Source organism: Leucopleurus acutus, assembly GCF_964270905.1.
Source record: "Leucopleurus acutus genome assembly, chromosome: X".
Classification (NCBI taxonomy): Eukaryota; Metazoa; Chordata; class Mammalia; order Artiodactyla; family Delphinidae; genus Leucopleurus; species Leucopleurus acutus.
Genome location: NC_139148.1, coordinates 43,559,398 through 43,581,779, shown reverse-complemented (window position 1 = coordinate 43,581,779; position 22,382 = coordinate 43,559,398). Strand labels below are relative to the sequence as shown.

The 22,382-nt window shown below is 39.2% G+C and overlaps 1 protein-coding gene across 1 annotated transcript in view; it reads left to right on the top strand.

Moving 5' to 3' along the window:
- DGKK (diacylglycerol kinase kappa) overlaps window positions 1-22,382 on the top strand; it is a gene marked incomplete at both ends in the record, with an annotated part of 166,838 nt that overhangs the window by 79,803 nt on the left and 64,653 nt on the right. The window contains 3 exons of the mRNA XM_082864971.1: window positions 9,665-9,800; window positions 10,272-10,378; window positions 10,709-10,834. Of these exons, the coding sequence (XP_082721097.1) occupies window positions 9,665-9,800; window positions 10,272-10,378; window positions 10,709-10,834 (369 nt within the window). The remainder of the gene's footprint in view (window positions 1-9,664; window positions 9,801-10,271; window positions 10,379-10,708; window positions 10,835-22,382) is intronic.

Here is a 22,382-nt window from a genome sequence, read left to right as displayed (position 1 = left end):
TCCCTCCCGGCTAGCCATGGTGCACTAACCCCTTCAGACTGTGTTCACGCAGCCAACCCCAGTCCCCTCCCTGCACTCCGACCAAAGCCCGAACCTCAGCTCGCAGCCCCGCCCGCCCCAGCGGGTGAGCAGACAAGCCTCTTGGGCTGGTGGGTGCCGGTCGCCACTGATCCTCTGTGCGGGAATCTCCCTGCTTTGCCCTCCGCACACCTGTTGCTTGCTCTCCTCTGGGGCTCTGAAGCTCCCCCCTCCGCCTCCCGCAGTCTCCGCCTGCGAAGGGGCTTCCTAGTGTGTGGAAACCTTTCCTCCTTCACAGCTCCCTCCCACTGGTGCAGGTCCCGTCCCTATTCTTTTGTCTCTGTTTTTTCTTTTTTTCTTTTGCCCTACCCAGGTACGTGGGGAGTTTCTTGCCTTTTGGGAGGTCTGAGGTCTTCTGCGAGCATTCAGTAGGTGTTCTGTAGGAGTTGTTCCACGTGTAGATGTATTTCTGGTGTATCTGTGGGGAGGAAGGTGATCTCCACGTCTTACTCTTCTGCCATCTTCCCCTCTGCCCCTCAACTATACTCTCTTAAAATATTTTCTCAGTCGATTTCCTTTTCTCTTCTTCTTCTGGGATCCCTATAATTCGAATGTTGGTGCATTTAATGTTGTCCCAGAGGTCTCTGAGACTGTCCTCAATTCTTTTCATTCTTTTTTCTGCTCTGCAGTAGTTATTTCCACTATTTTATCTTCCAGGCCACTTATCTGTTCTTCTGCCTCAGTTATTCTGCTTTTGCTTCCTTCTAGAGAATTTTTAACTTCATTTATTGTGTTGTTCATCATTGTTTGTTTGCTCTTTAATTCTTCTAAGTCCTTGTTAAATGTTTCTTGTATTTTCTCCATTCTATTTCCAAGATTTTGGATCATCTTTACTATCATTACTCTGAGTTCTTTTTCTGATAGACTTCCTATTTCCTCTTCATTTGTTTGGTCTCGTGGGTTTTTACCTTGCTCTTTCATCTACTGTGTGTTTTTCTGTCTTCTCATTTTGCTTAACTTACTGTGTTTGGGGTCTCCTTTTCGCAGGCTGCATGTTCATAGTTCCCATTGTTTTTGCTGTCTGCCCCCAGTGGCTAAAATTAGTTCAGTGTGTTGTGTAGGCTCCCTAGTGGAGGGGACTAGTGCCTGTGTTCTGGTGGATGAGTCTGGATCTTGTCTTTCTTGTAGTCAGCAGTGCATCTGGTGGTGTGTTTTGGGGTGTCTGTGACCTTATTATGGTTTTATGCAGCCTCTCTGCTAATGGGTGGGGTTGTGTTCCTATCTTGCTAGTTCTTTGGCATAGGGTGTCCAACACTGTAGCTTGCTGGTTGTTGAGTGGAGCTGGGTCTTAGCATTGATATGGAGATCTGTGGGATATCTTTCGCCATTTGATATTATGTGGACCTAGGAGGTCTCTCGTGGGCAAGTGTCCTGAAGTCGGCTCTCCCACCTCAGAGGCACAGATGCAAAAATTCTTAATGAAATACTAGGAAACCGAATTCAATAGCACATTTAAAGGATTATACACTGTAACCAAGAGGGATTTATCCCAAGGATGCAACAATATTTCAATATACATAGTCAAACAATGTCTTACAATACATTAACAAAATGAAAGAAAAAAACCACATGATCATCTCAATAGATGCAAGCAAAGCATTTGACAAAGTTCAACACCAATTCATCATTAAACCTTTCAACAAAGTAAGTATAGAAAGATCTTACCTCAACACAATAAAGACCATATATGAAAAGCCCATAGACAACATTATAATTAATGGGAAAAAAACTGAAAGCTTGCCCTCTAAGATCTGGTACAAGGCAAGTCTGCATACTCTCACCACTTCTTTTCAACATAGTACTAGAAATCCAAGCCAGAGCAATTGGGCAAGAAAAAGAATTAAAAGGCACCCAAACTGGAAAGGAAGAAGTAAAATTGTCTCTGTTTGCAGACAACATGATCATATATGTAGAAAAACCTAAAGACTGAACAAAATAATTGTTCAGTAAAGTCATTGGGTACAAAAAAATTCAGTAAAGTCATAGGGTACAAAATCAACATACAAAAAATCACTCAGTTTTCTATACACAAACAATGAACTATTTGAAAGGAAAGTTAAGAAAATAAGACCATTCACAATAGCAACAAAAAGAATAAAATATTTAGTAATAAACTTAAACAAAGAGGTGAAAAACATACACTGAAAATTATAAAACATTGATGAAGGAAAGTAAAGAATACATAGATAAATGGATAGACATCCCATGTTCATGGATCATAAGAATTAATATTGTTAAAATGCCCATACTACACAAATCAATCTACAGATTTAATACAATCCCAATCAAAATCCAATGGTATTCCCTACATAAATAGAAAGAGCAATCCTAAAATTCATATGGAGCCAAAAACAACCCCAAATAGCCAAAGCAGTTTTGAGCAAGAAGTGCAAAGCTGGAGGCATCACACTTCCTGATATCAACATACATTACAAAGCTATAGTAATCAAAACAATATTGTACTGGCATAAAAACAGACATACAGACCAATGGAACAAAATAGAGAGCACAGAAATAAATCCATGCTTTTACAGTCAACTGATTTTCAGAAGGGGGCGAAGAACACAAAATTGGGGAAGGGTAGTCTTCAATAAATGGTGTTGGGAAAATTAGATATCAACATGCAGGAGAATGAAATTGGACCATTACCTCACACCATGTGCAAAAAAATCAACTCAGACTGAATAAAGACTTACGTGTAAGACCTAAAACTATAAAACTACCAGAATAAAACAGAGAAAAACCTTCTTGACATTGACTGGGACAATGAGTTCTTGGATATGACACCAAAAGCACAAGGAACAAAAACTAAAATAAACAAGTGAGATTACATCAAGCTAAATCAACTGAGTGAACAGGCAACCTAGAAATGGGAGAAAATATTTACAAGCTATATATCTGATATGAGGTTAATATCTAAAATACATAAGGAACACCTACAACTCAATAGTTTAAAAAACCCACAAATAATCTGTTTTTAAAATTGGTGAGGGACCTGTATAGATATTTTTCCAAAGAAGACATAAAAATGGATAAAAAGTTAAGTACTCAACACCATTAATCATTAGGGAAATGCAAATCAAAACCACGATGAGCTATCATCTCACCCTTGTTAAAATGGCTCTTATCATCAGAATAGCTATCATCAAAAAGTCTACACATAATAAATGCTGGAGAGGGTTGGAGAATAAGAAACCTTCCTACACTGTTGAAAGGAATGCAAATTGGTGCAACCACTATGGAAAACAGTACAGAGGTTCCTTTAAAAACTAAAAATAGAACTACCATATGACACAGCAGTCCCATTCCTGGGTAGATGAAAACTCTAATTCGAAAAGATACATGCACTCCAATGTTCATAGCAGCACTATTTACAATAGCCAAGACATGGAAACAACCCAAGTGTCCGTCAACAAACTATTGGCTTAAGAAGATGTGAGATATATATACATTGGTATATTACTCAGCCATAAAAAAAGAATGAAAGATTGTCATTTGCAGCAACATGAATGGCCTTAGAGAATATTACACTTAGTGGAGTAAGTCAGACAAAGACAAATATTGTATCACTTATATGTGAAATCTAAAAATCAATACTAACGAATCTGTGTACACAACAGAAACAGACTCACAGACATAGAAAACAAACTTATGGTTATCAAAGGGGAAAGGGAGTGGGGAGGGATAAATTAGAAGTATGGGATTAACATATATACACTACTATATATAAAATAGATAACCAACAAAGACCTACTGTATAGCACAGGGAACTATACTCAATATTCTGTAATAACCTATATGGGAAAAGAATCTGAAAAAAAATGAATATATATATATTATATGTAACATATATATAATATACAACTGAATCACTTTGCTGTACACCCGAAACTAACACAATATTGTAAATCAACTATACCTCAATTTACAAAAAGCAAATCAGTCTTTAACTACTAATAACTTGGCTCTCAAATTTAGCTGCACTTTACAACTTTTAGTAATCAAATTAATCATAGGACAAAACCAATATATGAATGTGTATTTTCAAAAGATTGTATGATGTAACTTTTTTCTTAAAGAGATATATTCTGAATCTTTGCTAAAATAAAAAAATATAATTATTTTTAAAAGATCTGAAATATATATATATATGTATAACTAAATCACTTTGCTGTACACCTGAAACTAACACAATATGTAAATCAACTATACTTCAAATTAAAAAAGAAGAAAAACAAAAGAAAAGCAAAAAAGAGGAACTTCCCTGGTAATTCAATGGTTAAGACTCTGAGCTTACGCTGTAGAGGGTGCAGGTTCAATCCCTGGTTGGGGAACTAAGATCCCTCATGCCATGTGATATGGCAAAAAAAAAAAAAGACAAGAGACAACAAGTGCTGGCAAGAATGTGGAGAAAACAGAAAACTTGTGCACTTTTGATGGGACTATAAATTGGTACAGCCATTATGGAAAGTAGTACTGAGGTTTCTCAAAGTATTAAAAATATAACTACCTTATGACCCAGCAATCTCACTTCTGGGTATATATCCAAAGGAAATGAAATCAGCATCTTGAAGAGATATCAGAACTCCCATGTTTCTTTCAGCATTATTCACAACAGCCAAGATACAGACACAACCTAACTGTCCCTCAATGGATAAAATGGATTTTTAAAATGTGATATAGATATATACATACACAAATACAATCGAATATTGTTCAGCCTGAAAAAAAGAAGGAAATCTTGCCAGTTGTAACAACACAGATGAACCTGAGGAAAGTATGCTACATTAAATAAGCCAAACAGAGAAAGACAATACTGTATGTTCTCATTTATATGTGGAATCTAAAATCGTTGGAACTCTAGAAGCAGAGAGAAGAATGGTGGTTACCAAGTGCTGAGGAGAGGGGGAAATGGGGAGATGTTGGTTAAGCGGTACAAAGTTTCAGTTATGCAGGAGAATAAGTTCTGGAGGTCTAATGTACAACAGTGTGACCGTAAGTAACAATCATTTATTTTATACTAAAATTTGCTAAGAGAGAAGATCTTAAGTGCTCTAAACACACATACAAAAAAAAAAAAAGAAGGAAAGAAAGTGGTAACTATCCTAGGTGGTAAGTTAATTAGCTTGATTGTGGTGATTATTTCACTACATATGTATATCAAATCATTAAATTCAATATGTACAATTTTAATTGTCAAATGTACCTCAATTTTAAAATTCAATTTAAAAAAGAAAATTAGTTTTTCTGGTGGGTAGACTAGATGAATTCAAGCATTCCTTTCAACTTGAAAAGCTTATGATTCTAAGATTTCATTAAGTAGGTGAGAAAGAAACCTCAGAGGTGTTCAGTTGCCTTGCCTGAAATCACGTAATTTATTGTGGCAGAATTGAGATCTTAGCTCTCCTAACTCTAAATCCATGCTCTTGGAAAGACATCTTAAATTTTACCTAATTATCTTTTCTCTCCTCTAGTCCCCACCCCTTGTGAGTATGTGGTAGCCCGATAGGCAACTAAGTGGTACTAAGCCAGACAACTAGGCTGTATAGATCAACAAATAGATTCAAATTGGATAAATGACTCTCTAGCTCATGTGTAGCATCTCCATGGCTAGTGGTTTTCTCAGGATGAACACAATTTACACTTATTGTTCCAGCATAATTACATACTATACCTCCTCCTTTCACTGTTCAAAGTGTCCTGATTTGGATGATATGGTCACCCTACCAATGGCCAACCTGGGAGGCCCTAACATTCTGTAGTTTCCAAAACCTTGATATAACAAAGAAGTTGGCTTCAAGTTACAGTACAAACCACTAGTTTTGTTTTATCTAAACACAGCCTTTCATCAAATAAACCATCCCAAACAAGATTATTTTAAGGAAACACATCTTTAGAAGATTTTGTGCTTTATGGGATGTTTCCTGAGACTTTTATGCACTTTGAAAATACTTAATATTATTAAGTCCTCATGCTTTAACAGTGTTTTAGAGTTTACCAAACACCTGGACTGACAAGATCTCCTTTAATGAATAGACAAATAATTAATGAACCTATCTGGGTTCTGGATTATACTGAAAGGGATTCAGGAGATGGAGAAAATAGCCTTAACTTCTCTAAAACAGTGAAGAATCAGATTGGAGTGATGATCTCTGCATGAATGTATTAACCTATGTATTTTCGAGAGCATAAAAATCAAACATAAAACCCAACAACCACACATTAAAAGCCTTAACATTCAGAGATCAGTGGTTTGTATACATGCCACAGTTCTTCATCTGTCTTCAAAGTCAATTTTTAATCTGTGTCACTTAATAGAAAGGCCTGTAATGACATACTGTGTTAGTTTCCCAGGACTGCCATATCAAATCCACAAACTGGGTGAATTAAGATACTTCTCTCACAGTTCTGGAGTCTAGAAGTACAAAATCAAAGTGTTGGCAGGACTGTGCTCTTTCTGAAGGCTCTAGAAGAGAATCCTTCTTTGCCTCTTCTTAGCTTCTGGTGATTGCAGGCATACCTTGGCTTGTAGATGCATCATTCCAATCTCTGCCTATATCATCACATGATGTCTCTCCTGTGTCTGTCCAAATTTCCCTCTTCTACAATGAGATACCATCTCACACCGGTCATAATGGCCATCATCAAAACATCTACAAACAATAAATTCTGGAGAGGGTGTGGAGAAAAGGGAACCCTCTTGCACTGTTGGTGGGAATGTAAATTGATACAGCCGCTATGGAGAACAGTATGGAGGTTCCTTAAAAAAACTAAAAATAGAACTACCATATGACCCAGTGATCCCACTACTGGGCATATACCCTGAGAAAAACATAATTCAAAGAGTTGTGTACGAAAATATTCACTGCAGCTCTATTTACAATAGCCAGGACATGGAATCAACCTAAATGTCCTTCGACAGGTGAATGGATAAAGAAGATGTGGCACATATATACAATGGAATATTACTCAGCCATAAAAAGAAACGAAATTGAGTTATTTTTAGTGAGGTGGATGGACCTAGAGTCTGTCATACAGAGTGAAGTAAGTCAGAAAGAGAAAAACAAATACTGTATGCGAACACATATATATGGAATCTAAAAAACAAACAAAAAAATGGTCATGAAGAACCTAGGGGCAAGACGGGAATAAAGACGCAGACCTACTAGAGAATGGACTTGAGGATACAGGGAGGGGGAAGGGTAAACTGGGACAAAGTGAGGGAGTGGCATGGACATATATACACAACCAAACGTAAAATAGATAGCTAGTGGGAAGCAGCCACATAGCACAGGGAGATCAGCTCGGTGCTTTGTGACCACTTAGAGGGGTGGGATAAGGAGGGTGGGAGGGAGGGAGATGCAAGAGGCAAGAGATATGGGAACATATGTATATGTATAACTGATTCACTTTGTTATAAAGCAGAAACTACCACACCATTGTAAAGCAATTATACTCCAATAAAGATGTTAAAAATTTTTTTAATTTAAAAAAAAGAGGGAAAGGACACCAGTCACTAATCCATTATGACAACATCTTAAATTGATTATATCTATAAAGATTCTATTTTCAAATAAGGTCACATTCACAGGTACCAGGTACTTGAACATATTTTGGCAGGGGACACAATTCAGCATACAACATGTACTCATCCAGGGTGGTATGCACCAAAGTTTTCTTATACAATAGGATGCACTTAAGGAATAAAAATCCCACCTCCTTCACTGCTGAACCAAAGCAATGTCCATTTTATATATTTTTATATTCTGTAAATAATTGGAGCATGACATTCAATATTCCACCCAGGCAGAGTTCATCATTTCTTCCGTTTGTCCTGTACAATCTTGAACATTATAGGAGAGCTCACTTTTCACTCTACACTGGAGTCATCTGTTTAGGAAGTTGTCTCCTACAGTAGACTATGAGCTCCGTGAGGGCAAGAACTATGGATCATTCATCTCTGAATCTCCAGTGCCTAGCTTTATAGATGACACAAAGTCGCTCTTAGTAATTATTGGAGGAAAGAAGGAGGTTGGAAGGAAGGAAGGTACTTGTAAAGTTATAATCTAGTGGGAAGTAGAAAGGTGCTAGTTGCTCAGCATGTCAAAGCCAAGACTATGTCACTTCCTCAGGACTCTCCACTCTCTACTTTGATCTTCTTGGAACTTTGCCAGGGTTTCAGTATGCAAAAAAAAATACAATCACAAAGTGACTCCATACTTGGTGAGCCTTTAGTGCATCAAAGTAGCTTTTCCTTCCAGAAGCTTCCTGGTCATTCCAACAGCAGCTTAGCACATAAACGGCATGCCAGAGGGGGAAGGAGGGATCAGGGAATACCATGTACAGGCTATGTTTTGGATGATGAATTCCTATAAACTGATCAAGGTTGAACACTAAATATGGCAGATCCCTCAATAGCACTTTCTCTCTTTCCCTCTCTGTCTCTCTCTGTCTCTCTCTCTAGTGGACCAGTATCAGCTAGCATCAGGAAGAATATATAGTTCATTTTAAAGTCTTATGCCTTTACACACCCAACCGATTATAACATCCAGAATAAAAAGCTGAATGCATATGCTTATGTCTACATTCCAGAGGAAGGCAGAGAAGGAAGAGATCAGACATTCACAGGAATTATAGAAAAGGTGGAAGTGTCCTGTGGAATGCATGCCCAGAACAAATTTGGAAGTTTTTGGTGCCCACTCCTCCCCTTCCCCTTTTAACCCCAAAACTAGTTTCTGGTATGCCCTGTGCCAGCCCCACAGTCATGAGAGTCAGGCTGTGATAAACAAATGTAGCATTTATAGGGAGGTTAATAGTAAATGTCAAATTGAATACCATGAAAGAGGACACCAAACAGAATGCCATTCCATGAGGGCAGAGACTTTATCTTGTTCATCAGTGCCTTGAAAAGTGCCAAGCACATAGCAGTTACTCAGTAAAAATTAAATGAATTTTGAATAAATTAAATTGATTAACCAGGAAATTGCTATAGGCAGTCAGAGCATGTTATTCAGAAAAGAATACTGGGACCAGAAGCCTCTGAAATGAAACTGTTGTCCCAGCAATGCAATGCTCTCCTCACTTGGCAGCAGCAGGTCCAGGAAGGGTAATGTATATCTCCAAGAGGTAGCTAAAGCCTGACAAGCATTCCTTAGCCTAGAGTCAGAGCCCTGCCTCCTCCCTTTCTTGCCTGGCAAGAGGGCTTGGATATCACTGAATTTCCTACTCACAACCTCCTTTTGCTGACTACTCAAAGAGGGCCAAGGCCAAGATTAACAGAACTAATTTTGCTTAGGCTAAACCAATGAAATGGTTTAGCCAAGGAGTATAAAGATCATCACTCCTGCCTTCAGTCCCTGTTCCAGGATCTAGCACCCCCTCATTCCTTTTCCCTTTTTAAAACCACTGGGAAAAAACAGAGATGGGAGATTTGTTAAGCATTGGCTCAACTTTGATTCTTCCTCTTCACATGCTCTGACACCTTATATAGCTGGCCATTTCAGCCTTAGCATTCAGATCTTCTGGCCTTCCCTAATCCGTCTCTGTGATTAACTCTCTATTCTTTCTTCTCTTTGATTTATTTTAGATACCTGCAGCAGAAAACAACCCTTTTCTTGTTGGAATGCACTATTGGTACTCAAGCCACAGTCCCCGGACCCAGCACTGCAATGTTTGTCGAGGGACCATTCCTGCCTTATCTCGAAATGTTATCATCTGTGAAGGTACATTTCTGATTCCTTTAGGAAGTGGAGCTCAATGGGTGGAGATGGGTGTGAAGGAGCTCATGAGACTTTAGTATCATTGACTCACACTAGGTCACTGATTCTAGTGTAAGGTTAACCCTGACACTTAACAGACAGGGGAAAGGAGACAGGAGGAAACTGGCATGAGTGGGAATTCTCATTAATCAAAAGGGAGGGTTGGGTCTGGGAGGATTGGACAGTACAGTCACAGGTTTGGAAAAATAGAAATCACCTCATTCTTACCATCAATTTCAATTCAAGTCAGGTAATAGAAAATTTGGCTGGGAAGAATACAAAGAAACTGAAATATATGGAAAATAAGCCTTTGGAGTTAAGTCACAACTACTTAGATGCATCTAGGTTCTAACTTTTAGAGCAGCTTAGGGAAGGAAGTTAGAATCTTCATTGTCACCTGATTCACATCCATCTTTTTTTCTTCCTCTTTCACAGTGTGCAAAGTAAAGTCTCACAGATTATGTGCTTTAAGAGCAAGCAAAGATTGCAAATGGAATACATTATCCATTACTGATGACCTCCTCATGCCTGCAGATGAAGTAGTGAGTACCAGCCATGCTTTCTCATAATCACCCTTTTCCATCTCCCCTTCAGACAATGACACGCAGGGGAAGGAAGGCTTCTTCCTGTTTCCAGACAACCCAAGTAGGCTTCATTCCCAGGCTTATGATCCAACAAATCTAGAAGAATGAAAGCCTCCCCCGCAGCTCCCGCCTGTCATTTGTCACTAGCATGGGAGTGGGGAGGGAAGGATGATGGAAAACTTCCTTGGGGTTGTCTAGTGTCCTCCATGGGGTAGTATAGTTATTCCAGCTGGCCCTTCCTCTCCTTATATCTCTAACTTCTACCTCTTGTCTCTTTTTATCCTTCAGAAAACTATGCCCCATCAGTGGGTGGAAGGAAACATATCTGTCAGTTCTCAGTGCGCAGTATGTCACGAGAACTGTGGCAGTTATCAGAGACTTCAAGATTTCCAGTGTCTCTGGTGTAATTCTACGGTAAGACGCTTCTCATCTCTTTGATATTTAGAGAGCTGACTTCTAGAGAAGGGGTGGGTTGGAGTTTGATTGCACCTACACATAGATAGAAATCTCAGAGACCCTTACCCCAAAATAGATTATACAGATTCCATAGTATAGAGCTCAGTATCCTGCCTTTCCAGAATTAGCTATGGAATCTTTGAGAGAAAGATTTAATACTCCCTCTTATCTTTGAAGGTGAGGACTACTAGCAAATGGGAAGAGCTGAATTCTCTTATGACAGTAGGGGCAATTAAAAAGTTAGTTCTGAGTATACCTTTAAGAAACCACCTCCTTTCCTCATTCACCATTTCCTAGGAAATTGCAATCTTTGTTAATTAATAATGGTTAATAATATTAGCACATTATTATTGCCACTATGTATTGAGTGTTTTATATACATGATCTCATTAAATCCTTACAACAACCCTAAACCAGGCCTCGTTGTTCCCATTTACAGAAGAGAGGAAAATGAGGTTCAGAAAAGTGAAGGGATTTGCTCAAGGTCATGAAGCCAGTAAGAAAAAGAGTCTTGATTCATACATAATTGTGTAAAAACTGTGCTCTTAACTACAACATAACCATGCCTTTAAACCAGTGGTTCTCAACTGGGGGTATATTCCCCCACCCGCAGGACACATTTGACAATGTCTGGAGATATTTTTTTATCTAATGATATTCTGATGGAATTTTTTTATTTATCAAGGTATAGTTGATTTACAATATTATGTAAGTTTTAGGTGTACAACATAGTGATTCACAATTTTTAAAGATTATACTCTATTTATATATATTATAAAATATTGGCTATATTCCCTGTGCTGTACTGTATATCCTTGTAGCTTATTTATTTTATGCATAATAATTTGTACCTCTTAATCCCCTACCCCTATCTTATACCTCCCCCAAACTAGTAAACACTAGTTTGTTCTCTATACCTGTGAGTATATATTTTTTGTTAAATTAACTAGTTTTCTTTATTTTTTAGATTTCATATATAAGTGATAACATACAGTATTTGTCTCTCTCTGTCTGACTTATTTCTCTTAGGATAATACCTTCCAGGTCCATCCATGTTGTTGCAGATGGCAAATTTTCACTCTTATTTATGGCTGAGTAGTATTCCATTGTGTGTGTGTGTGTGCGTGTGTGTGTGTGTATGGCACTTGTTCTTTATCCATTCATCTGTTGATAGACACTAAGATTGCTTCCATATCTTCACTATTACGAAGAATGCTGCTGTGAACATTGGGGTGCATGTATCTTTTTGAATTAGTGTTTTCTTTTTCTTCAGATGTATACCCAGAAGCAGAATTGCTGGATCATGTGGTAGCTCTATTTTTAGTTTTCTGAGGAACGCCCATACTGTTCTTCATAGTGGCTGCACTAAATAACATTCCCAAAAACAGTGTAGGAGGGTTCACTTTTCTCTACATCCTCTCCAGCATTTATTATTTGTAGATATTTTGGTGATGGCCATTCTGACTGGTGTGAGGTGATGCCTCGTTGCAGTTTTCATGTGCATTTCCCTGATGATTAGCAATGTTGAGCATCTTTTCGTGTTCCTGTTGGCATTCTGTATGTCTCCTTTGGAAAAAAAAGTCTATTTAGGTCTTCTGCCCACTATAAAAATATTTTTCATTTTATATTGGAGCTTAATTGATTAACAGTGTTGTGTTAGTTTCAGGGATACAGCAAAGTGGTTCAATTATTCATATAGATGTATCTATTCTTTTTCAAATTCTTTTCCCATTTAGGTTATTACAGAATATTGAGCAGCATTCCCTATGCTATACAGTAGGTCCTTTTTGGTTATCTATTTCAAATACAGCAGTGTGTACATGTCAATCCCAAACTCCCAGTCTATCTCTCCCCCCGACCCTTCCCCACTGGTAACCATAAGTTCGTTCTCTAAGTCTGTGAATCTGTTTCTATTTTGTAAACAAATTCATTTGTATCACTTAGATTCCGCATATAAGAGATAGCATATGATATTTGTCTTCCACTGTCTGACTTACTTCACTTAGTATGATAATCTCCAGGTCCATCCATGTTGACTCAAAAGGCATTATTTCATTCTTTTTAATGGCTGAGTAATATTCCACTGTATATATGTACCACATCTTCCTTATCCATTCATCTGTCGATGGACATTTAGGTTGCTTCCATGTCTTGGCTATTGTAAACAGCACTGCAATGAACATTGGGGTGCATGTATCCTTTTAAACCATGTTTTTCTACAGATATATGCCCAGGAGCAGGATTGCAGGATCATAGGATTCCTCTATTTTTAGTTTTTTAAGGCACATCCATAATGTTCTCCATAGTGGCTCTATCAATTTACATTCCCACCAACAGTGCAAGAGGGCTCCCTTTTCTCCACACCCTCTCCAGTGTTTATTGTTTGTAGATTTTTTGATGATGGCCATTCTGACTGGTGTGAGGTGATACCTCATTGGAGTTTTGATTTGCATTTCTCTAATGATTAGTGATGTTGAGCATCCTTTCATGTACTTGTTGGCAATCTGTATATCTTCTTTGGAAAAATCTCTATTTAAGTTTTCTACCAATTTTTGGATTGAGTTGTTTGTTTTTTTGATATTGAGCTGAATGTGATGCTTGTAAATTTTGGAAATTAATCCTTTGTCAGTTGCTTCTTTTGCAAATATTTTCTCCCATTCTGAGGGTTGTCCTTTCATCTTGTTTATGATTTCCAATGCTGTGCAAAAGCTTTTAAGTTTCATCACATCCCATTTGTTTATTTTTGCCTTTATTTCCCTTACTCTAGGATGTGGGTCAAAAAAGATCATGCTGTGATTTATGTCAAAGAGTGTTCTTTCTATGTTTTCCTCTAAGAGTTTTATAGTGTCTGGTCTTACATTTAAGTCTTTAATCCATTTTGAGTTTATTTTTGTGTATGGTGTTAGAGAGTGTTCTAATTTCATTCTTTTATAAATAGCTGTCCAGTTTTCCCAGAATCACTTATTGAAGAGACTGTCTTTTCTCCATTGTATATTCTTCTTTTTTTTTAACATCTTTATTGGAGTATAATTGCTTTACAATGGTATGTTAGTTTCAGCTTCACAACAAAATGAATCAGTTATATATATACATATATTCCCATATCTCTTCCCGCTTGCGTCTCCCTCCCTCCCACCCTCCGTATCCCACCCCTCCAGGCGGTCACAAAGCACCAAGCTGATCTCCCTGTGCTATGCGGCTGCTTCCCACTAGCTATCTACCTTACGTTTGGTAGTGTATATATGTCCATGCCTATTTATCGCTTTGTCACCGTTTACCCTTCCCCCTCCCCATAGCCTCAAGTCCATTCTCTAGTAAGTCTGTGTCTTTATTCCTGTTTCACCCCTAGGTTTTTCATGACATTTTTTTTTAAATTCCATATATATGTGTTAGCATACGGTATTTGTCTCTCTCTTTCTGACTTACTTCACTCTGTATGACAGACTCTAGGTCTATCCACCTCATTACAAATAGCTCAATTTCGTCTCTTTTTATGGCTGAGTAATATTCCATTGTATATATGTGCCACATCTTTTTTATCCATTCATCCGATGATGGACACTTAGGTTGTTTCCATCTCTGGGCTATTGTAAATAGAGCTGCAATGAACATTTTGGTACATGACTCTTTTTGAATTATGGTTTTCTCAGGGTATATGCCCAGTAGTGGGATTGCTGGGTCATATGGCAGTTCTATTTGTAGCTTTTTAAGGAACCTCCATACTGTTCTCCACAGTGGCTGTATCAATTTACATTCCCACCAACAGTGTAAGAGGGTTCCCTTTTCTCCACACCCTCTCCAGCATTTATTGTTTCTAGATTTTTTGATGATGGCCATTCTGACTGGTGTGAGATGATATCTCATTGTAGTTTTGATTTGCATTTCTCTCATGATTAGTGATGTTGAGCATTCTTTCATGTGTTTGTTGGCAGTCTGTATATCTTCTTTGGAGAAATGTCTATTTAGGTCTTCTGCCCATTTTTGGATTGGGTTGTTTGTTTTTTTGTTATTAAGCTGCATGAGCTGCTTATAAATTTTGGAGATCAATCCTTTGTCAGTTGCTTCATTTGCAAATATTTTCTCCCATTCTGAGGGTTGTCTTTTGGTCTTCTTTATGGTTTCCTTTGCTGCAAAAAAGCTTTTAAGTTTCATTAGGTCCCATTTGTTTACTCTTGTTTTTATTTCCATTTCTCTAGGAGGTGGGTCAAAAAGAACCTTGCTGTGATTTATGTCATAGAGTGTTCTGCCTATGTTTTCCTCTAAGAGTTTGATAGTTTCTGGCCTTACATTTAGGTCTTTAATCCATTTTGAGCTTATTTTTGTGTATGGTGTTAGGGAGTGATCTAATTTCATACTTTGACATGTAGCTGTCCAGTTTTCCCAGCACCACTTATTGAATAGGCTGTCCTTTCTCCACTGTACATTTCTGCCTCCTTTGTCAAAGATAAGGTGACCATATGTGCGTGGGTTTATCTCTGGGCTTTCTATCCTGTTCCATTGATCTATCTTTCTGTTTTTGTGCCAGTACCATACCGTCTTGATAACTGTAGCTTTGTAGTATAGTCTGAAGTCTGGGAGCCTGATTCCTCCAGTTCCTTCTTTCGTTCTCAAGATTGCTTTGGCTATTCGGGGTCTTTTGTGTTTCCATACAAATTGCAAAATTTTTTGTTCTAGTTCTGTGAAAAATGCCAGTGGTAGTTTGATAGGGATTGCATTGAATCTATAGATTGCTTTGGGTAGTAGAGTCATTTTCACAATGTTGATTCTTCCAATCCAAGAACATGGTATATCTCTCCATCTATTTGTATCATCTTTAATTTCTTTCATCAGTGTCTTATAATTTTCTGCATACAGATCTTTTGTCTCCTTAGGTAGGTTTATTCCTAGATATTTTATTCTTTTTGTTGCAATGGTAAATGGGAGTGTTTTCTTGATTTCACTTTCAGATTTTTCATCATTAGTGTATAGGAATGCCAGAGATTTCTGTGCATTAATTTTGTATCCTGCCACTTTACCAAATTCATTGATTAGCTCTAGTAGTTTTCTGGTAGCATCTTTAGGGTTCTCTATGCATAGGATCATGTCATCTGCAAACAGTGACAGCTTTACTTCTTCTTTTCCGATTTGGATTCCTTTTATTTCCTTTTCTTCTCTGATTGCTGTGGCTAAAACTTCCAAAACTATGTTGAATAAGAGTGGTGAGAGTGGGCAACCTTGTCTTGTTCCTGATCTTCGTGGAAATGCTTTCAGTTTTTCACCATTGAGGATGATGTTTGCTGTGGGCTTGTCATATATGGCCTTTATTATGTTGAGGAAAGTTCCCTCTATGCCTACTTTCTGCAGGGTTTTTATCATAAATGGGTGTTGAATTTTGTCAAAAGCTTTCTCTGCATCTATTGAGATGATCATATGGTTTTTCTCCTTCAGTTTGTTAATATGGTTTATCACATTGATAGATTTGCGTATATTGAAGAATCCTTGCATTCCTGGAATAAACCCCACTTGATCATGGTGTATGATCCTTTTAATGTGCTGTTGGATTCTGTTTGCTAGTATTTTGTTGAGGATTTTTGCATCTATGTTCATCAGTGATATTGGCCTGTAGTTTTCTTTCTTTGTGACATCCTTGTCTGGTTTTGGTATCAAGGTGATGGTGGCCTCGTAGAAGGAGTTTGGGAGTGTTCCTCCCTCTGCTATATTTTGGAAGAGTTTGAGAAGGATAGGTGTTAGCTCTTCTCTAAATGTTTGATAGAATACGCCTGTGAAACCATCTGGTCCTGGGCTTTTCTTTGTTGGAAGATTTTTAATCACAGTTTCAATTTCAGTGCTTGTGATTGGTCTGTTCATATTTTCTATTTCTTCCTGATTCAGTCTTGGCAGGTTGTGCATTTCTAAGAATTTGTCCATTTCTTCCAGATTGTCCATTTTATTGGCATAGAGTTGCTTGTAGTAATCTCTCATGATCTCTTTTATTTCTGCAGTGTCAGTTGTTACCTCTCCTTTTTCATTTCTAATTCTATTGATTTGAGTCTTCTCCCTTTTTTTCTTGATGAGTCTGGCTAGTGGTTTATCTATTTTGTTTATCTTCTCAAAGAACCAGCTTTTAGTTTTATTGATCTTTGCTATTGTTTCCTTCATTTCTTTTTCATTTATTTCTGATCTGATTTTTATGATTTCTTTCCTTCTGCTAGCTTTGGGGTTTTTTTGTTCTTCTTTCTCTAATTGCTTGAGGTGCAAGGTTAGGTTGTTTATTCGAGATGTTTCCTGCTTCTTAAGGTGGGCTTGTATTGCTATAAACTTCTCCCTTAGAACTGCTTTTGCTGCATCCCACAGGTTTTGGGTCGTTGTGTCTCCATTGTCATTTGTTTCTAGGTATTTTTTGATTTCCTCTTTGATTTCTTCAGTGATCACTTCATTATTAAGTAGTGTATTGTTTAGCCTCCATGTGTTTGTATTTTTTACAGATCTTTTCCTGTAATTGATATCTAGTCTCATGGCATTGTGGTCAGAAAAGATACTTGATACAATTTCAATTTTCTTAAATTTACCAAGGCTTGATTTGTGACCCAAGATATGATCTATCCTGGAGAATGTTCCATGAGCACTTGAGAAAAATGTGTATTCTGTTGTTTTTGGATGGAATGTCCTATAAATATCAATTAACTCCATCTCGTTTAATGTATCATTTAAAGCTTGTGTTTCCTTATTTATTTTCATTTTGGATGATCTGTCCATTGGTGAAAGTGGGGTGTTAAAGTCCCCTACTATGAATGTGTTACTGTCGATTTCCCCTTTTATGGTTGTCAGTATTTGCCTTATGTATTGAGGTGCACCTATGTTGGGTGCATAAATATTTACAATTGTTATATCTTCCTCTTGGATTGATCCCTTGATCATTATGTAGTGTCCTTCTTTGTCTCTTCTAATAGTCTTTGTTTTAAAGTCTATTTTGTCTGATATGAGAATTGCTACTCCAGCTTTCTTTTGGTTTCCATTTGCATGAAATACCTTTTTCCATCCCCTTACTTTCAGTCTGTATGTGTCTCTAGGTCTGAAGTGGGTCTCTTGTAGACAGCAAATATATGGGTCTTGTTTTTGTATCCATTCAGCCAATCTGTGTCTTTTGGTGGGAGCATTTAGTCCATTTACATTTAAGGTAATTATCGATATGTGTGTTCCCATTCCCATTTTCTTAATTGTTTTGGGTTCGTTATTGTAGGTCCTTTCCTTCTTTTGTGTTTCTTGCCTAGAGAAGTTCCTTTAGCAGTTGTTGTAAAGCTGGTTTGGTGGTGCTGAACTCTCTCAGCTTTTGCTTGTCTGTAAAGGTTTTAATTTCTCCATCAAATCTGAATGAGATCCTTGCTGGGTAGAGTAATCTTGGTTGCAGGTTTTTCTCCTTCAACACTTTCAATATGTCCTGCCACTCCCTTCTGGCTTGCAGAGTTTCTGCTGAAAGATCAGCTGTTAACCTTATGGGGATTCCCTTGTGTGTTATTTGTTGTTTTTCCCTTGCTGCTTTTAATATGTTTTCTTTGTATTTAATTTTTGACAGTTTGATTAATATGTGTCTTGGCGTATTTCTCCTTGGATTTATCCTGTATGGGACTCTCTGTGCTTCCTGGACTTGATTAACTATTTCCTTTCCCATATTAGGGAAGTTTTCAACTATAATCTCTTCAAATATTTTCTCAGTCCCTTTCTTTTTCTCTTCTTCTTCTGGAACCCCTATAATTTGAATGTTGGTGCGTTTAATATTGTCCCAGAGGTCTCTGAGACTGTCCTCAGTTCTTTTGATTCTTTTTTCTTTATTCTGCTCTGCAGTAGTTATTTCCACTATTTTATCTTCCAGGTCACTTATCCGTTCTTCTGCCTCAGTTATTCTGCTATTGATCCCATCTAGAGTACTTTTAATTTCATTTATTTTGTTGTTCATCGTTGCTTGTTTCATCTTTAGTTCTTCTAGGTCCTTGTTAACTGATCTTGCAATTTGTCCATTCTATTGTCCATTCTATCTCCAAGATTTCGGATCAACCTTACTATCATTATTCTGAATTCTTTTTCAGGTAGACTGCCTATTTCCTCTTCATTTGTTAGGTCTGGTGGGTTTTTATCTTGCTCCTTCATCTGCTGTGTGTTTTTCTGTCTTTTCATTTTGCTTATCTTACTGTGTTTGGGGTCTCCTTTTTTTTTTTTGCAGGCTGAAGGTTCGTAGTTCCTGTTGTTTTTTGTGTCTGTCCCCAGTGGCTAAGGTTGGTTCAGTGGGTTGTGTAGGCTTCCTGGTGGAGGGTACTAGTGCCTGTGTTCTTGTGTATGAGGCTGGATCTTGTCTTTCTGGTGGGCAGGTCCACGTCTGGTGGTGTGTTTTGGGGTGTCTGTAGACTTATTATGATTTTGGGCAGCCTCTCTGCTAATGGGTGGGGTTGTGTTCCTGTCTTGCTAGTTGTTTGGCATAGGATGTCCAGCACTGTAGCTTGCTGGTCGTTGAGTGAAGCTGGGTGCTGGCGTTGAGATGGAGATCTCTTGGAGATTTTTGCTGTTTGATATTATGTGCAGCTGGGAGGCCTCTTGTGGACCAGTGTCCTGAAGTTGGCTCTCCCACCTCAGAGGCACAGCACTGAGTCCTGGCTGTAGCACCAAGAGCCTTTCATCCACAGGGCTCCTTAATTTGGGATGATTCGTTGTCTATTCAGGTATTCCACAGATGCAGGGTATATCAAGTTGATTGTGGAGCTTTAATCCGCTGCTTCTGAGGCTGCTGGGAGAGATTTCCCTTTCTCTTCTTTGTTCTCACAGTTCCCAGGGGCTCAGCTTTGGATTTGGCCCCGCCTGTGCGTGTAGGTCGCCGGAGGGCGTCTGTTCTTTGCTCAGACAGGACGGGGTTAAAGGAGCCGCTGATTCGGAGGCTCTGGCTCACCCAGGCCGGGGGGGCGGGTAGGGAGGGTCACGGAGTGCGGGGCGGGCCTGCAGCGGCAGAGGCCGGCGTGACGCTGCAGCCTGAGGCGTGCCGTGCCCTCTCCCGGGGGAGCCGTCCCCGGATCCCGGGACCCCGGCAGCGGCGGGCTGCACAGGCTCCCCGGAAGGGCGTGTGGCTAGTGACCTGCGCTCGCACACAGGCCTCCTGGCGGCGGCAGCAGCGGCCTTAGCGTCCCATGTCCGTCTCTGGGCTCCGCACTCTTAGCCGCGGCTCGCGCCCGTCCCCGGAGCTCTCCCAAGCAGCATTCCCAATCCCCCCTCCTCGTGCACCAGGAAACAAAGAGGGACGTAAAAGTCTCTTGCCTCTTCGGCAGGTCCAGACCCCTCCCCAGACTCTCTCCCGGCCAGCCGCGGCGCACCAACGCCCTGCAGGCTGTGTTCACGCCGCCAACCTCAGTCCTCTCCCGGCGCTCCGACAAAAGCCGGAGCCTCAGCTCCCAGTCCCGCCCGCCCCGGCGGGCGAGCAGACAAGCCTCTCGGCTGGTGAGTGCCGGTCGGCCCGATCCTCTGCGCTGGAATCTGTCCGCTTTGCCCTCCGCACCCCTGTTGCTGTGCTCTCCTCCGCGGCTCCCAAGCTCCCCCACTCCGCCTCCCGAAGTCTCCACCCGCGAAGGGGCTTCCTAGTGTGTGGACACTTTTCCTCCTTCACAGCTCTCTCCCGCTGGTACAGGACCCGTCCCTATCCTTTTGTCTCTGTTTAGTTTTTTCTTTTGCCCTAACCAGGTACGTGGGGGGTTCCTTGCCTTTTGGGAGGTCTGAGGTCTTCTGCCAGCGTTCAGTAGGTGCTCCGTAGGAGTTGTTCCACGCGTAGATGTATTTCTGGTGTATCTGATTATATGTTTTTGTTTCCTCTCTTTTGTACTGGTTAAAAGGGAGCATCATCTAGGGATGTTTTTCTGTAATCCATTACTCTTTTCTTCCTAGTTTTCTAATTCATGGAGATAAACCACAGCAAGCAAAAGGAAGCTCTGGCTATCACTGTGAACACACGCTCCTCGTCTCCAATTGCAGAAGAGGCCACAGGCATCATCTGTGTGTCAGGCACATCCTCTTTTTTTCTTTTCCTTTGTGCCCAGTCTACTTTCGCAGAGGCCTTGGCCTGACCCTTCACGCCTGAGCTCCTTGCGCGGAAAAACTCCATTGTATATTCTTGCCTCCTTTGGCAAAGATAAGGTGACCATATGTGCATGGGTTTATCTCTGGGCTTTCTATCCTGTTCCATTGTTCTATATTTCTGTTTCTGTGCCAGTAACATACTGTCTTAATTACTGTAGCTTTGTAGTATAATCTGAAGTCAGGCAGCCTGATTCCTCCAGATCCATTTTTCTTTCTCAAGATTGCTTTGGCTATTCGGGGTCTTATGTGTTTCCATATCAATTGTAAAATTTTTTGTTCTACTTCTGTGAAAAGTGCCACTGGTAGTTTGATAGAGATTGCATTGAATCTGTAGATTGCTCTGGGAAGTATAGTCATTTTCACATGTTGAGTCTTCCTATCCAAGAACATGATATATCTCTCCACCTGTTTGTTCATCTTTAATTTTTTCATCAGTGTTTTATAGTTTTCTGCATACAGGCCTTTGGTCTCCTTAGGTAGTTTTATTCCTACATGTTTTATTCTTTTTATTGCAATGGTAAGTGAGAGGGTTTCCTTAATTTCTCTTTCAGATTTTTCACTATTAGTGTATAAGAATGCCAGAGACTTCTGTGCACTAATTTTGTATCCTGCTACTCTACCAAATTCATTGATTAGCTCTACTAGTTTTCCGGTAGCATCTTTAGGATTTTCTATGTGTAGTATCATGTGATCTGCAAAGAGTGACTGTTTTACTTCTTCTTTTCCGATTTGGATTCCTTTTATTTTTTTTCTTCTCTGATTGCCGTGGCTAAAATGTCCAAAACTATGTTGAATAATAGTGATGACAGTGGGCAACATTGTCTTGTTCCTGACCTTAGTGGAAATGGTTTCAGTTTTTCACCACTGAGAATGATGTTGGCTATGGATTTCTCATATATGGCCTTTATTATGTTGAGGAAAGTTCCCTCTATGTCTACTTTCTTTAGAGTTTTTATCATAAATGGGTGTTGAATTTTGTTGAAAGCTTTGTCTGCATCTATTGAGATGATCATATGGTTTTTCTCCTTCAATTTGTTAATATGGTGTATCACGTTGATTGATTTGCATATATTGAAGAATCCTTGCTTTCCTGGAATAAACCCCACTTGATCATGGTGTATTATCCTTTTAATGTGCTGTTGGATTCTGTTTTCTAGTATTTTGTTGAGGATTTTTGCATCTATGTTCATCAGTGGTATTGGCATGTAGTTTTCTTTCTTTGTGACATCCTTGTCTGGTTTTGGTATCAAGGTGATGGTGGCCTCGTAGAAGGAGTTTGGGAGTGTTCCTCCCTCTGCTATATTTTGGAAGAGTTTGTGAAGGATAGGTGTTAGCTCGTCTCTAAATGTTTGGTAGAATTCTCCTGTGAAGGCATCTAGTCCTGAGCTTTTGCTTGTTGGAAGATTTTTAATCACAG